The sequence below is a fragment of the Uranotaenia lowii genome, unplaced genomic scaffold, assembly GCF_029784155.1.
Source record: "Uranotaenia lowii strain MFRU-FL unplaced genomic scaffold, ASM2978415v1 HiC_scaffold_59, whole genome shotgun sequence".
NCBI lineage: Eukaryota > Metazoa > Arthropoda > Insecta > Diptera > Culicidae > Uranotaenia > Uranotaenia lowii.
In genome coordinates this window covers 46711-63528 of record NW_026598522.1, presented here as the reverse complement: position 1 = coordinate 63528, position 16818 = coordinate 46711, and the positions used below count along the sequence as shown (strand labels likewise).

Genomic DNA, 16818 nt, shown 5'->3' with positions numbered 1-16818 from the left:
TAAACAAAATATCTTAAAGAAAATGTTCAAAGTTCGACTACGTCCGAAAGCTAACAAAATAAGTAAGCTTCAGAGTAGCCTTGAGTATTAAAGTTTTGTGCATGCATAGCAACTCAGCTTTCCATAGAGTCTGAGCCATAAGTAGCGGGAATAAATTGATGTCACACTTCCACAGTCAAATTGCCGTCAACATGTCAAGAAAACATGAAAAACGACCCCTCATTATTTTGGACACATCTCAAACACAATAAAATAGCTCCGCAGTGTCACTTCCTCCAGCTTGACCGAATCGGTTAATATGTTTGCTGAATTCTTTCAAAGCGTTTACTCTCCACCTAGTATTGTTACAAACAGTAGTTACCTCGCATCACTCGAGTCCTACGACATAAACATGTCCTTTCCGTGTGTTTCCGTTCACAATATCTACGAGAAGCTGACCGCAGTTGACCCAACGAAAGGATCTGGTCCTGACGGCATACTTCCTGCGATTCTGAAACATTGCGCCGCATCTGTTGCTGCCCCGATTTGCAGTATCTTAAATCGGTTCCACAGAAGAAACAAAATTGATGTTGATTTTTCAGTACAAATCATTCTTTCTTCCCATAAAATTCTAAAAGTTAAAATTTACTCATGTAAACGTAACTTAAAATTTCTGCAAAAAAATCAAGGATGAGTTTTGAACCAAAACGGAGTTTTATAGACCCCAGGGTTTGAGAAATTCTATAATGACCTCATATCGACTCAGTCTGTTGCCTCATATCTATTGCTCCGACAGGCTTTCACGAAAATTAGGAATTCGCGATCACGAACTTTCGACATCCCATCTGGAGTACCGCAGGGAAGTCACCTTGGACCCCTTCTGTTCATAGTTTTCGTGGATGACCTATGTAATACTTTTCAATCGGACACTCTGCTTTATGCTGATGACCTGAAGCTGTTTAGAAAGATTATCAGTGCTGTTGACTGTCTTGCCTTACAAAACGACATCGGCAGATTAGAAGACTGCTGGTGCCGCTTAAATGGAATGACGGCAAACGCCAAAAAATGTAAGATAGTCAACTTCACTCGTGCACGAAACACAGTCAACTTAAAATATCAACTCTCGGGATCAACATTGGAAAATTTCAAGTCCATTCTCGACCTGGGGGTGAAAATTGACAACAAACTATCATTCACTGAACATATCGCGCTCACATCTGCAAAGGGATTTGCTGCATTAGGATTTTGGCGTCGTAGCACAAAAGACTTCGACGACACGTCTATGCTCTGAAAGCAGTGTACTGCTCTTCGGTTCGCAGCGTTATGGAATACGCCGCTTAAGTATGGGCTCCTACTCAGAGTACACACTCTTACTGACATGAACGTGTCCAGCGAAGCTTAATTAGGTTTGGTTTCCGAAATTTAAATTTTGCTAGAAATAATAGCAATACCAAAAATGCAAAACAAACACCATCACACATGCTCGAAAAAATAATAAGTTTTAACGCTACGAATTAAAGTCAATCAGAATCAATATTGCAATTTATTGCGATATCCGGTAAGCCATTCATCAACTATTCAAAATGATGATTATTATTCTGATCTAGAAATTTGCATGAAAATAAATTTCAAGCGGTGTTGTTTACAAATTTGAAATCAGTATTTCAGGAACACCAGAAATAGAGTGAAACCTAAAATTTCGCATACAATCAGAATTTCAAGCTTCATTTATTAGAATTAGAGTACAGAAATAGAAAATATAAAATATAACACCAGATTTAAAAAGAAATCAAATTCGAAATGTGAAATAATTTTCTGAATGTGAACTAAATTAACCATGATTAAAAATTGTTCAGCGAAATGATAGTTATTGTTGATCATTGATCATGTAAGTTTGAATTGCTTTTCTTCATTTTCAATTGAAGGGTTTATAAAACATCATGTTCAATTCATTGAACAATAAGTAGGGGAGAGTGGGGATACTTGATCCCCTTTTCTTATTTTCACCATATCTTTTTGGAAAAATTTAGCAACTCGCCGTCTTTGACATTTTCTGACAGCTTGTAACTTCAAGTTCCTATACTCCAAAAATTAGAACGATACTTGAACCCGTTGATGAACTAGAAGCATTTTCGTGGGAGTAAAAAAATTGCGATTTTTCTGAAGTTAGGGGTGACTTGATCCCCTATTGAAGGAGACTTGATCTTTTATTCAGGAAGCCCTAATCCTTGTATTAAAATCAAACAAAACCCCAAGATAAAATGTTAATTGACTATTTTGGTCATGTTTGTTCTCATTTCACAATTTATAGCAGACATAAGAAGAAAATTCTATAACTTTGTCTCAACACTAATAACATTGCATACTTAATGGCGCTATTTTTTATAATTAAGAGAAAATTAATTATTTTTGCTCTTTTCTTCAGACAATTGTTGGATAAATATTAGTTTTTCCATAGATATTAGTAATTCTGTAATCAGCAATCATAACGATCAATTCAGAAGAAGAATATGCCGTTTGGAAGGGGGATCAATTGTAACCCAACTCTAGGGATCAATTGTACCCATAATCCACATTTTAAAGAACTTTTTCTGAAAAAAGTTGAGAGTATTCCATTGCTTTGAAAATATGGCACAATGAAGTTCATTTTACGTTCGAACGATTGATACATTGGAACAAATATTTTTTTCATAATTTTCCCATGTAAGGAACATTTTAAAGTGATGCAAAAAGATCTTCAAGTTACATTTTGTGAAATTTTTTAAACAAAGTTCAATTACTCAAACAATAATTTTTTTAAAATTTTTTAAGCTACAAGCATTGTTATTTTACTCATGTTGGCACATTTTTCTAGAATATTTGATCTTTGTAAGACATTCCAGTTTCGAGATATAGCTAAGGAATCAAGTATCCCCAGGGATCAAGTATCCTCATTCTCCCCTAACTGATAGAAATGATAATGAGTAATTTCCTATTTGTTGTAAATATTGAAAGTTCGAAGCATATACTAATTTAGTTGACATTGCGCATTAAAATTTAGCTTTACAAGCTGCTACTTCGAATCATTTATCATAGAGTAATTTTAAAAAATCAACGATTAAAGAAATTTTATTTAAAATAATATAAATAAGTGAAACATTTTTATTGTTCGAGCGCAGGTTTTGTAGTTTAAAATTTCAAGATCTGAATGTTTTGTCGCCGTCTATTGGAATATTGGGTCCTGGAAAGGACAAAATGTAGAAATTATGTTTTGTTTTCCTATCAAAAATTTAGATTTATAGACTTTCAAGTAGAATTTTTCTACACAACACAAAAAATCATGATTGCAAAACAAGGACAAACTTATTGAAAACATTAAAAAAATAAATAAAAGTTTGACTAAAATTCGGTTCAACCAAAAAAAAACTTTCATAAAGATTCGGTTTATTAACCCTAATATGACACTATTGCAAGTTTGGCGGCTTGTAACTTTATTCGGGTGCACCCAAATAATACAATTTCTTCGAGGACCCTCAATCAATTCTCAAAATCTTTAATTTTGCATCATTACTTTTTTATGGACACACTCTGAAAGCCCAGGAAAAAAACTCCCTAAGTAGACCTCAAGTGTCAATTTAAAACTGCTCGCTTAAACCCAATTTATACAAAATTTATAATCCGCGTAAATTTTCTGGATTTACTTTTAGTTTTATATTTATCAATTTATATATTTTAAGTATCTCGGCGCTTTTGTAATTACACCACTATAATCTGTATGAAATTGGCTTTCTGGTGAATATAAATTTATTACGAAAATATTGAATTAATATATCCAAAATCCAGTGCAAAGTTAAATTTAAGGGCAAGAAAATCTAAGAAATAGCAAATTGACAAAAAGTGAGAAACACAGCTACCTTTGAAAATTCGTCATAAATCCTGTGTTTCATATTTTAATAATCTTAAAATGTACAAATGTGCCAAATTACGTCAACTTTCCAATGTTCTTTTCATAATTTATCTGTTATGACTTTAACAATTTTAACGGTTCATTGATTGAAAAGTACGGTTTTTACACTACTTTTTTACATTTTCTGGGGTCATGATTTTTAGAAATTCTAAAAAAATATCTGCTTATGTGCAACGTATAGCATTGAACTTCAACTTTTTTGGACACTATGTGAAATATTTTTTTTTGAGTATTTCGTAGCTGATTTACAGCCTTTTTTCTGAAGCATGTTTTTTGGATTTTTTTCTTAGACTTTGAATAACGGAAAACTTAAGTGTTGAAGCTGAATAATGTCTGAGAAACATATTTGGAAAATTTGGGGGGTAAGGGGTTAAACCTCATATCTTTTTCCTATTTCTCCACTGCAGTTGAAGAAAATAGGATATCCAATAATCACAGAAGCATTTGTCGTATAGACCCTATACTCTATCCTGTCGAATTTGATTTTATTCGCTTGGTTCGCAATGTCGAGGTTTAGTCATGCGAAAAACATTGCATGAAAGTCTCTCTCCCCTCTTCTCAATCCCCAATGGAAGCAAGACGTGGTCTCAAAAATCATAGAAATATTTCTCGTATCAAAGTACCCTCTCATACCAAATTTGGTTTGATTTGCTTCATTAGTACTCGAGTTATGCAAAATATTGCATGAGAGTCCTACTCTTCCCTCTCGATTCTCCCATTACGAGGAGAGAGGGGTCCCAAATAATCATAGAAAGATTTCTCGTATCCAAATTTCAACCCATGCCAAATTTGATACAATTTGCTCGATTCGATTTTGAGTTATGGAATAATATGTATCGGAACCCCTCCTTCCCCTTTTCTATGTTCCCACTGGGAAAAGGTGGTGGATCCAACGTTTATTCGTTGCTTATTACATACATAAATACATTCCCATGCCTAATTTAAGTTGAATTTATGTATGTAGAAAAACTTTTTTTTTCGTTTCGATTGAAGTCGTTTTAACAACTTTATGTCATTCGCGACTTATATCTGCGATGCAGTTGGCGGACAGTTATTGAAAAACTTATCCGGTACAACTGTGATCGATGTTTACTCTTGGGCTCGAACTCACGGACATCGGCTCAGGAAGCAACTGACTTGCCATCTGAGCTATATCACAAGCCCAATGTAGAAAAATGATTTTATATCACGTTTAAAAGATTTCTAGAAATTATTGTTTGATTTGAAACAAGTTCAGTTGCAAATGTACCTTGGCTCTGGTCACTCAAATACTTCATTGCACAAAATGCAGTTAAATTTTAGATTAAAAATTTAACAAAAGTTGAAATTGAAAATTGATGAAATTCTCATTTTTTACAATTAGCACTTTTTCGGCGTTGCAAATGTTTAAAAATGACCCGAAATCGACTCAGTCTAATGGAACACCCTTACCAGAAGAAGGGTGCTTCATTAGACTGTGTCGATTTACCAAAAGAAGGGTGCTCAATTAAACTGAGTCGATTTGGGGTAATTTTCGAAATTATCAAACCCTGGGGTTTAAAAAGCTGCTTTTTAGTTTAAAACTTATCCTTAATTTTTTTTGCAGAACTTTTAGGTATCTAACGTTTACATGAGTAAATTTGAACTTTTTTGTTCGTATGGGAAAATAAAATACTTTGTACTAAAAAATCTACGTCATTTTTTTTCTTCTGTGGAACCAAGCCTGCTTATGGTTTTTGTGCCAATTTATAAATTCTCTTAAGGAAATTTTCCCCTGAACAGCTTCGCCGAAGGCCGTAACTTCTCGGTTCCACAGAAAAAATAAAAATGATGTTGATGTTTTAGTACAAAATATTCAATTTTCCCATACAAGTTCAAATTTACTCATGTAAACGTTACTGAAAAATTCTACAAAACATCATGGATAAGTTTTGAAACAAAACGAGACTTTTTAGACCCCAGGGTTTGAGAAATTCGAAAATGACTCCTAATCGACTCAGTCTAGTGCTCATCAAAACATAATTTTTAAATGCGATGCAAAAAAAAATCACCGCCTGTAATCCCGTAATCGACTTCTCAACTTAAGTTATCCCTAAATACGACATCGTTTAGTAGCAACAAAAAGTATGGTGATGATGGTGGATGACGACAATGATGATGAAGATGTTGACAATAATTATGACATCCCCTGACTGCCTGAGGTTGTTTGTTTGGGTAAAAATGCAAATTTGAATCTAATTGAAACAATAGCGTAGGTCTGAGTACAACAACAAAACTCCAGGCTCAAGAACATGTTATTATCCGCGGGGACTAATTGACGGTTTTCTCTACTTTCTCTTCCACTTGCAGATTCAATCCAGCATTTAACATGGCCACCATAAGACAGGCAATCAATGAAACCATCGAGCGAGGTGAGTACCCCTTATAAATTTATCTAATATATGTAGTCAGATGAGCGGATATTGGAGGGAAAGCTTGTCCTAGTTTGAGATTTATGATTAGATTATACGGGAAGGATAACGTTTCGTTGTGCATTCAAATTGGAAATAGACAGAAACTGATTCGTTTAACGTTAGATTTTGGTGCTCTCCTCAAAACAGTGCGCATCCCAACTCCAACCCGCTTGCGGGACCTAATCCGACAGATCCGAGCAGCCCGGACCGCGGCCGAGGAACGGGCAGTGGTCAACCGCGAGTGCGCATACATCCGGGGCACATTCCGGGAGGAGGATTCCGTCTGGCGATGCAGGAACATTGCCAAACTACTGTACATTCACATGCTCGGCTATCCGGCACACTTTGGACAGCTGGAATGTCTAAAGCTGACTGCGAGCCCACGCTTCACAGACAAACGCATCGGCTATCTGGGTGCGATGCTGCTACTCGACGAGCGACAGGATGTGCATTTGTTGATTACCAATTGTTTGAAAAAGTGAGTACGATGCACTCTAGGATGCAATCTCTAGTATTACACCTGCAATTTATCATTCCGTTCCCCCCCTCTTGAAACCAAACCCAACCGAAAACTTTTCCTCCCCCAAACAGTGACCTCAACAGCCCGACGCAGTTCGTCGTGGGCTTGGCGTTGTGCACTTTGGGTGCCATCGCGTCACCGGAAATGTCCCGAGATTTGGCCGGCGAGGTGGAAAAGCTGATGCGATCGCCAAACGCGTACATCCGGAAAAAGGCCGCCCTCTGTGCGTTTCGAATCATCAAACGGGTACCGGAGCTAATGGAGATTTTCCTGCCGGCCACCCGGTCGTTGCTGAACGAGAAAAACCATGGTAAGTTCTGTTTCCCATTAACAAAGCACGATGATATTTATGTTGTTTGAGTCACAGCTGTCACCCATTATTGTATGGTTCCATCGACAAACAATTTGAACGTGTGTATATTTTCCCCCGGTGAGTCTCGCGAGGAACGATTGCCTATCGCGTGTCGCGTATGTCTTTCAATCACGCATCGACGATTGATAATGTCCGGAGACACACTACACTAATGCCCTAATGGGGGAAAATAATTGCATTAGCAGCCTTTGGTGGGGCCGGCCGACGATAACAGACCGTTTGGTTGTGATTATTGAATAGGCTGGTACAGCTTGTTATTTATTTCATCATTTTCTTACTCTTGATAATGGATGAATTTTGATGCTTCTATTATGTATTTTGAGGAAAAATATTTCTATTGAATTGAATTTTGTTGTAGTACAAATTTCCATCAGCGTATATATGGTATCATGCCATTAAAAGTTACGGCATCGGTAAAATCACATCGTTTTTAATTGCCAGACTAATTGAATTGGCATCTTCGATCGAGTGGAAGGATTTGATAGAAACTTGGGACAAGGTTGATTATTTTCCACCCTGATGCTCACAGCAGAATCGAGCTTTAAAGGGTGAGAAGAAATCCATCCGGTTGAGTCCAAAATTTAGCGTGTCAACTACATATTCTTTTTCAGAAATCTTAGAAAAGTTTCATAATCTGAGTCATCACATGAAACAAGAATTATTTCATTCAAAAAATCATCAAAGATTTACAGAAAATAAAAAAAATGTAATTTTGGATAATAAATATTCCTTGGTTCTTGCACTACATTTTATGAAAACATACCATGCAAATCGAGGCTTTTCGAAATAAAAAATGCTTAAGCTTATGCTTGCTCATGCTTATGATACATACACTGCCAGATCTTGTCAGCATCTCGGTGAGTAGTAAAAGTACATTTACTACTCACCTAAACTGACCCGGGCCCACTGTGCAGTGGACCCCCTGCGCAGAGACAACTAAAACTAAGGGCGGAAGAAACGTGGACAACAGTACCATACGTTTCCATGGTTATAAAATGTTTTAAATATTCACGTTGGAAAAACATTTGCTTAAATTTACTATGCTTCTTGATGGCTGGCTTTTGAGAGTTCGTCATTATGTGGATGGAAATGAAGTAATTCTGCACATAAATTGTAATTGCATCATATCATAGACGTTTAATCAAACGACATGTTTCGGATTTTTGTGCACCATCATCTCTGGTCATTGACCTTGGATACAGTGACTATACTCGCTAATGAAAATAAATATTGGAAGAACAGAGAAAAATTATTATCATCACAAAATCTTTTGAAATTAACTCATCCAAAAGGTATTGCGGGAGAAAGTTTTGAATATCGATTTAATCAATTAACAGTTTGTGACTTTAACCACACATTCATGACTGACACAGTAACCCGAACAATTCAAATTTGTCGACATAGCAACGAATCATGTGGGTTTCGTGTTAAGACACTAAAATAGTTCATTGCCTAATTGGATGAAACTTGAAAAAGTAGATATTAGCGTTCAAAAATGCATTTCATTTTTTTTTTTTGCCGAAAGCTGAAAACCAGTCACTGTAGGGGCATAATGAGAACCCCCTTGGGGCAGTATAAGCACCATTTTTCGGGGCAAGATGAGCGTTTTCTGCCGGGGAATCTAGCAGCGAATTCGACTCGATGAAATCAACTGAATAATAGAGCTAGCTTGACTTGTTTCATCTGTCGATTTGGCCTATTGGTAAGGTGTCGGAGAGATAATCAGTAGACTCGAGTTCTATTCCTGGTCAAGGTAATTTTTTTATTCTTCATTTATCATTCATGATCGTTGAATTTTTCACTAAACGGCGAGGCGTGGATTCATCAAACAAAGCAGTAACAAAATAATCTAGGTATGTTTGTAAAATTCAAAGAATTAACACATGCTCATACATTATGTTTCTGGTGTTTTGTTTGACGGATGATGCTTCGTATAATGTAACAATCAAATAATCAATCATGAATGGTACGTGAAAAAAATATCCCCTCGAAAAGGAATCGAACTCGAGCCTACTGATTTTCTCTCCGACACCTTACCTATAGCAATAGGCCAAATCGACAGATGAAACAAGTCAAGCTGTAGCTCTATTATTCAGTTGACTTCAGCGAGTTGGATTCGCTGCTAGATTATGCGGCAGAAAACGCTCATCTTGTCCTGGTTGATAGTGCTCTGTTCGCCCCAGGTCAACAAATTTAAGTTAAAACGCGTTTTAAAATTGATAAAAGTAAAAAATCAAAAATTTTATGATGGAGAAAATTGAGAAACAATGTGTAAATTATCTTGTAGTGTGTAAATTTCAGATAAAGATGATTTAAATGTCATAAAAGCTTATTTGGTGGTGCTCAAAAATTATAATATTTTCGTCACTTGAGAACCTAGCTGATTATTATTTAATATTTCTATAAAGATGATAAGTTTGGTGAAAAATTAATGCTATAGATAGTACGAAACAAATCCTCATGAAAATTTGTTTAAGAAATAATGTACTTTTGTAGAAAAAAAGAGTGCTTATTATGCCCTGAGTTCTCGTTATGCCCTTATCTCCCCTATAACTCGTTTAGTTCTAACCATTTAAGTTTGCCGGAATTTATCTTGAAACCTGGCAAAATTCGGGCATCTGACTACAAAATTTTCAATCCGGGCAACATCCTGGCAAATTTGATTAAAACACGAAATTATTCAATTGAAAATCAAAAAAAAATATTTTTACATCAAAATTCATCAGCAGATTTTGAATCGTATTTTAGGCTTGCTAAAAAAAAATTATGATTACCTACTCAGGTGAAACTTGCTAATAGAATCGTTTTCGACCGCATAGATAAAAAAATATTAATTTTTAATTTTAATTTTAATAAATTTAAATTTACTCAATTGGAGTATTTTTTGTTCAGTTTTGGAAATAAAGTTAAAACATCTGTGCCTTTTTTTACGAAATCCGGGCAACCGGGCCGGATCGAACTTTTCCTAAATTTATTGTCAAATATCCGGGCACGTCCGGGTAAAACCGGGCAATCTGGCAAGCTAATCTTATCATGAAAATAACAATCTGGTTCAGTTAAGCGTTCTTTGAGCACGTTATAGCGCTGTTTATATTTTTCGATTGAAGCAAATATGCTTTAAGAAGCTTCCAAAGGATTATAGCTCCGTATGTTTCGCCGGAATCCTAGCCACATCCCTTGAAAGAAAGCTTAAAAAAAGCAAATTTCGGATAAAATAGAACAGGACTACCGAGCTAAAAATACGATTTTCAATAAAACAATGAATGTTGAGTTAAATTAAATAAACTTGGTTAAAAAATATAAAAATAATTCTTCAGATTTCGGGATTTAAATTACTACAGCATTTTCGACTTAAGTGGTCGCAGTATACAAAGATGGCAGTTTTCTTCAATTCAATTTCTTAAACCAAATTTCATTTTTCCATATTTTATTACTTTCGATGAACTTTCAAAAACATAATACAAATACAACAAATACATATACAGACTCCGTTCGTTTTTGGCAACATTTTGTGTTGCCAAAATCGAACGGTTTTTTTCTTAAAATTTTTTTCTTTAATTTTTACAAAATAACTATTTTTATTATTATAAATATTATTTTTAGTCAGTTTCCGACCATTTTTAGTAATTTTTTTTATTATTTTTCTCATGTTTTTGATGCATTTTGCACTACTTTTGTTTTGTTTATAATATTTTTGTATTTTGTCTTATTCACTGTTTTTGTCATTCTTCATCATTTTTCAGTTGTTTTTTGTCAGTTTTAGTCTTTTGTTTGTATTTGTTTTTTTAATTTTTTGAATTTTTCATCTTTTGTCATTTTTTAGTACTTTATAATATTTAAAAAAAACTTTTGATTTTTTTGTTGTCTATTATCATCATTTCAGAACGTAAAAACATATTTTCGGTGTTTTTTTTAAATCTTATACTATATTTATTGAGGCAATTCACTTTATAAAAGTGTTATTGTGCCGAGGGTCTGGTTTTGACTTAGAATTAAGGGGGGGTTGGAAGGGGTTTTTGGATGTGGAGGAAGGGATTGGGGAAGGAGAACAATTTATTTCACTGGTCGATTTCCGAGCCTCGGAATTGATAAGTGTAATGTTTGTACGTTGAGGGTCATTTTCAGCCTCGTCACCTGAGGCGATGGGCGAAGCTTGAGGGGTTAATCTTTTGCGGGGCGGCGAAACGGTCAAGTGTACTGTTGCTGGAGCTGGAGTGTTGCGTTCTGTCGAGTGATGAAGTCTTTTTTGGGGTTGTTGTTGCTGTTGGTCCTTCTGTTGTATCGGTTCGGTCGGTGCGGTGATTTTTTTCGGCTGCTGTTTTTTCTTCTGCTGGTTGAAGGTATCGTTATGATATTTGACTACTTCTGCGTAGCTGGTAGTATTCGGTGTTTGGATTAATCTGCGAGCGGCGTCCAGTGTGATGTTCTGCTCGGTTTTTATTTTCAGCACGGCAGTTTCATAAGCGTACACAGGGCAGTTTCTATCAAGCGGAGAGTGGTTTGATTTGCAGTTTGCACAAAACTTCGATTTAGCAGTGCAAGCTTCGCTGCTGTGGATGCCAGAGCAAACTATACACGCTTTTTCTGACACACATTTGTTTTTGGGGTGTCCATATTGCAAACAATTTCTGCAGATGAGTGGTTGTGGATAATACAGTCTTGTCCTTAAACGAATAAATCCGAAATTTATAAATTCCGGCACAACAGTCGAATTTATAGTCAAAACTAGTGTCGGTGTTTCTACTAGTCCAGCCGCTGTTTTCTTCATAATTCGTCTCACAGCTATAATCTTTTGCGACGATAGCTCTTTTAGAAGATTTTCTTCGGACATGCCTTCTACCTCGTTGCATCTCACTACAAACTTTCGACTGTTTAACTCTGGATGGCGGCCCATTTCGATCGGCGTGCCATCAAGAAGTGTAGCAAGGGTAAATATTTTTCGGGCTTGTTCTTTACTCCGGATCTTTAACACGTACCAACTCTTGCTTTTCACATAGTACCCACTTTCTATTTTTCCCGCGTGCTCTTCTATCGATCTTCCAATGACGAACGGATTTTTCGGTAGTTCGAAACCTTTTTTCGCTTTTAGAAACATGTAGTACAATCTACCATGCACTCCTTGCGGATCCATCCATTCCGGAATGGTCCTATCCGGATGATCTCCTGGGGAAGGACTCATCCCGCTGACAACTCACTTGTTAAAGTTTCTTTCATTGAAAAGGAACAATAGCCTTTCACTTGTGGGGCACGAGCGCGTTTTAGTACGTCCGACTCCACTGAAGGCTGAGGACAAACTCATTTTCGGTGTTTGTCTAAATTATAATGGTTCTTTTATAGCGAAAACTAAATGGTGATGTTGCTTCTAAAAACCGGCACATGTGCCAAAATCGGATGTTGCCAAAAACGAACGGGGTCTGTATATAGGAATGGTCATAAAAATATACTTTTAGGAGTTTCTAAAATATATTTTCGGCGGTGTCACGCTTTTTTTTTTCGTGAAATGTCCCGCTTTTTTCTAAAAGTATCTGGTAAGCCTATACTAAAGCCCCGTGAGGTTCTAGCCCGATCTAGCTAGCATCCACAACAAATGGGATAAATTGTAATGGTATCAGAAGAATAATTTTTAAGATTTTGTATAAAGTTTTATTCCACCAAACTGCCCACAGTTTCGTGTCATCGAAAGATATTGGGCAATAATCGAACGTAAATTGTAAAAAGGGTTCAAATCAATCGAATCATCATCTGATATAGAAGAGTGATAAAAATGACCGAAACGGTTGATGTTATCATTGTACACACATTTTTGGGAGGTATTCGACGAAAAGTTCGAAAATTCATCAACACAGATTTTTTTTTTGTATTTTCCCTAAAAGTTTAATAAAAACTCTGAAAAAATCTGTTTTTACCAATTTTGTAAGTTATTGTATATGACCTAATTATAAGTGGTACATATTTTATACCAGACCAAAATTTCAGTACTCAATAATAAGTTCTCGTACATCTTGAACGTTTATTGGAATCAAAGGACCCAACCCACTTCCTTCAATTAGATATAAATATTTTTGACGAACAACAGTGCAGATTCTTAGCAAATCTGAGTGAATTTCATGTACATACATATCATTTTCGCTCTTTTTACGTAACATGCAGGGTGGCCACTCATTCGGGAAAAGCGGGAAATGCGGGAAAAAGACGGGAATTGAAATCCAACGGGAAAATAGCGGGAAAAAGCCGGGAATTTTTTTTGATAAGTCGGGAATTTTTGGCTCAGTTCAATGAAGTTGGGTCGAAATAGGTCGAAACAAGTAGAAATGGATTGACAGTTGATCACCAGTGGTCACCAGTGGACAGTTCCAATTGACTTCGATGAATTTTACCAGGTCGAAACGGATCTTCCTGCCGAGTTGGATTGGTTTTGACTAGTTTCAACTTGCTTCATTGAACAACGGGAATAATTGTAACGAAATCGTCAATGCAGTATGCTCGCAATTCTCACTCGAGGTATGCCGAGTCCTTAAAAGCAAAAAATAGAGAAGAATCTGAAAGAAACTATTGCAAAACGGAAGCGAGAGGCAGAAAATAAGGCAAAGGAACTGAAGGCGAAAAAAATGAAAGTGTTATCTGACGCTCAGAGAGAGGCAAGCTTGATGGACGAAAAAATTAAAATACTTAAAAATATCTGAGAAACAAATACAGCGAAAAAATGATTATAACAAAAAAAAATTATTAATATGAGGTCCACTGGGGTAAGTGTGGACGGTTTTTCGTAAAGTTCAACTTGAAAAAAAAACCATTAAAAAATCAGCAATGGTTTAATTTTGATAAAATTACGTTCAATTCGGTGCAGAACTTATTGTTTACAAACGCTGAAGAGATGAGCTTGATATACGCAAATCAAGAAAAGTTATCTCCTAAATTGTTATGAACTGCCAGTGTCTTCACTTCTCTTTATGGGATAAGTAGGGACGGTAGATTTTCCCTTTGATTTCTCAGGAAATTTTCAACAAATTTTTCTTTTCTTGGTTTAATACGTTACTTTATTGCTCAAACCATAAAAATTTGAAAAAAGTTCATGGTACTACATATTAGTAAGGTATCTTCCAACGATTATTATGAGTAATTTATGTTGCTACACACGATTTTATCGAAAATATATATGTACTTACTAGCTGACCTGGTAAACTTCGTTTTACCTTTAACACTAAACGTACCGGAGGCGGTCAAATGACGGTTTTTGAACTTTAAACGATGATTATGCCTTATAAAATTGTTTTTTCGCAAATTTAACGACAGGACTATTTTTGTTTTCAAAAAGCAAGTATTTTTGCGTTTTTAAATTTTTTTTAAGTGTTACGGTTTTCGAATAACGCATGTGGTATACCTATTCATACCGCGAGCGGTCAAATGACGGCAAACACCGTTTTCGCTAAAACTCTCTTGTTTCTCAGCCGATTTCTACCAAATTTATAGTTTTGAAAAGCTTATAACTCGACTCAAATATGTTTCTCAGACAATTTTCAGCTACAATCAATAACTTTAAAGTTATTTACAGTACAAGAAAAATTTTATGAAAAAACATGCTTCAGGAAAAGGGTTGTAAATCAGTTACTAAGTGCTCGAAAAAAATTTCACTTAGTGCCTGAGAAAGCTAAAGTTAGAAGCTATATGTTGCACATATGAAACATTTTTTCAAAAAAATTCTAAGATCATGGCCACAAAAAATGTAAAAAAATTGTGTAAAACCTGTACTTTTCAATCAATCAACCGCCAAATCTGTTCCTGTTACAGTAGAAAATTTTGAAAAAGTGAATTGAAAAGTAGACGTAATTTGTCACATTTTGGCATCTTTAGATTTTTAAAATACGAAATACATAATTTATGACGACTTTTCAAAGGTAGCTGTTTATCGAACTTTTTATCAATTTGGATTTTCTATGGCAATTCCTACACCTAAGCTCAGCTTTGCACTGGGTTTTGAGTACGTTAACGTAAGGTTTAGGCAATAACACTATATGCAAAAGAAAGCTTATTTCAAACCGGTTCTAGTGGTGTAACTGCATTGGCGGTGCAATGCTTAGCAAAAATATGATAAATAAAACAGTGAACTAGTTTCTGAATTTTGAGAAGTCAGCACAAATTCTTGCTTGGCAGACGGGCGCAGTGGGTGGTAATATCTCAAAGCTATTTTGCACACGAAGACGGATGAAAAGAAACGAAAAAACAAACAAGCATTAGCTCAAATTTTCTGGTTTTACTTTCAGAAATATATTTATTATATTTTTGTCAAGCATCGCACCGCCAATGCAGTTACATCACTAGAACCGGTATGAAATTTGCTTTCTTTTGCATATAGTTTTATTGCCTAAACTATACGTTAACGTACTCAAAACCCAGTGCAAAGCTGAATTTGGGTGTAGGGATTGTCTCAGAAAATCCAGATTCATAAAAAGTTCGCAAAACTACTACCTTTGAAAAGCCGTCAAAAATTATGTATTTAGTATTTTAAAAATCTAAAGATGCCAAAATGTGACAAATTACGTCTACTTTTCAATTCACTTTTTCAAAATTTTCTACTGTAACAGGAACAGATTTGGCGGTTGATTGATTGATAAGTACGGGTTTTACACAACTTTTTTACATTTTTTGTGGCCATGATATTAGAAAATTTTTGAAAAAATGTTTCATATGTGCAACATATAGCTTCTAACTTCAGCTTTCTCAGGCACTAAGTGAAATTTTTTTCGAGCACTTAGTAACTGATTTACAACCTTTTTCCTGAAGCATGTTTTTTCATAAAATTTTTCTTGTACTGTAAATAACTTTAAAGTTATTGATTGTAGCTGAAAATTGTCTGAGAAACATATTTGAGTCGAGTTATAAGCTTTTCAAAACTATAAATTTGGTAGAAATCGGCTGAGAAACAAGAGAGTTTTAGCGAAAACGGTGTTTGCCGTCATTTGACCGCTCGCGGTATGAATAGGTATATACAAAGTGTCGGTATGTTTAGTGTTAAATAAATAAATCGTTATTAATGTTTTATTTCATCGACACGTCTTAAACTGCGTCGTGCTCGCGAAACGATTTTTATTCTTATTTAATTTTTTGGCATTTCGGCGAGTTGTAAAAATTCAAGGTAGAATATTTAGAAAGAACATGAAAGTATTATAGGTGGAAAGATCAAAGCTAGAGCGCTTTGGGTAGAAGAAATTGAATAGTTGGTGAAAATGTGAGCAGGGCTTTTGTTTTGTGAACAGCTTTTGAACTACTTGCGTGATTCTTTGCCGCGCGCCGTTTCAATGTTGATAGGAAGCGATGAAGAAACCCATCGCATTCCTACCCACATTGAAACACGGACGGGTCGAACACATGAGATTGTGTTCGACCGGGCAAAAAATCACCCAAGCAGCGCTCACATGTGCTGTTCTATTGCTAAGCCAATTCTATCGATGCGTGCTACTTTTTTTAGGTACATCGGATGGTTGCTACTTTTTTTTCGCATATTATCCATTCGATGCCTTACTTTTTTACCAAATGCATCGTGGTGCATTGTGTTGTAATTTTTGTTATC

At 35.5% G+C, this 16818-nt stretch overlaps 1 protein-coding gene across 7 annotated transcripts in view; it reads left to right on the top strand.

Annotated features, from left to right (window-relative positions):
- LOC129760370 (AP-1 complex subunit gamma-1) overlaps positions 1 to 16818 on the top strand; it is a 95427-nt gene that overhangs the window by 42487 nt on the left and 36122 nt on the right. For 5 of the 7 annotated variants that reach the window (XM_055758016.1, XM_055758018.1, XM_055758019.1 and 2 more), the window contains exons 3-5: positions 6254 to 6315; positions 6481 to 6835; positions 6949 to 7187. In XM_055758016.1, the coding sequence (XP_055613991.1) occupies positions 6254 to 6315; positions 6481 to 6835; positions 6949 to 7187 (656 nt within the window). The remainder of the gene's footprint in view (positions 1 to 6253; positions 6316 to 6480; positions 6836 to 6948; positions 7188 to 16818) is intronic. The other 2 variants (XM_055758020.1, XM_055758021.1) reach the window with 1 other exon arrangement.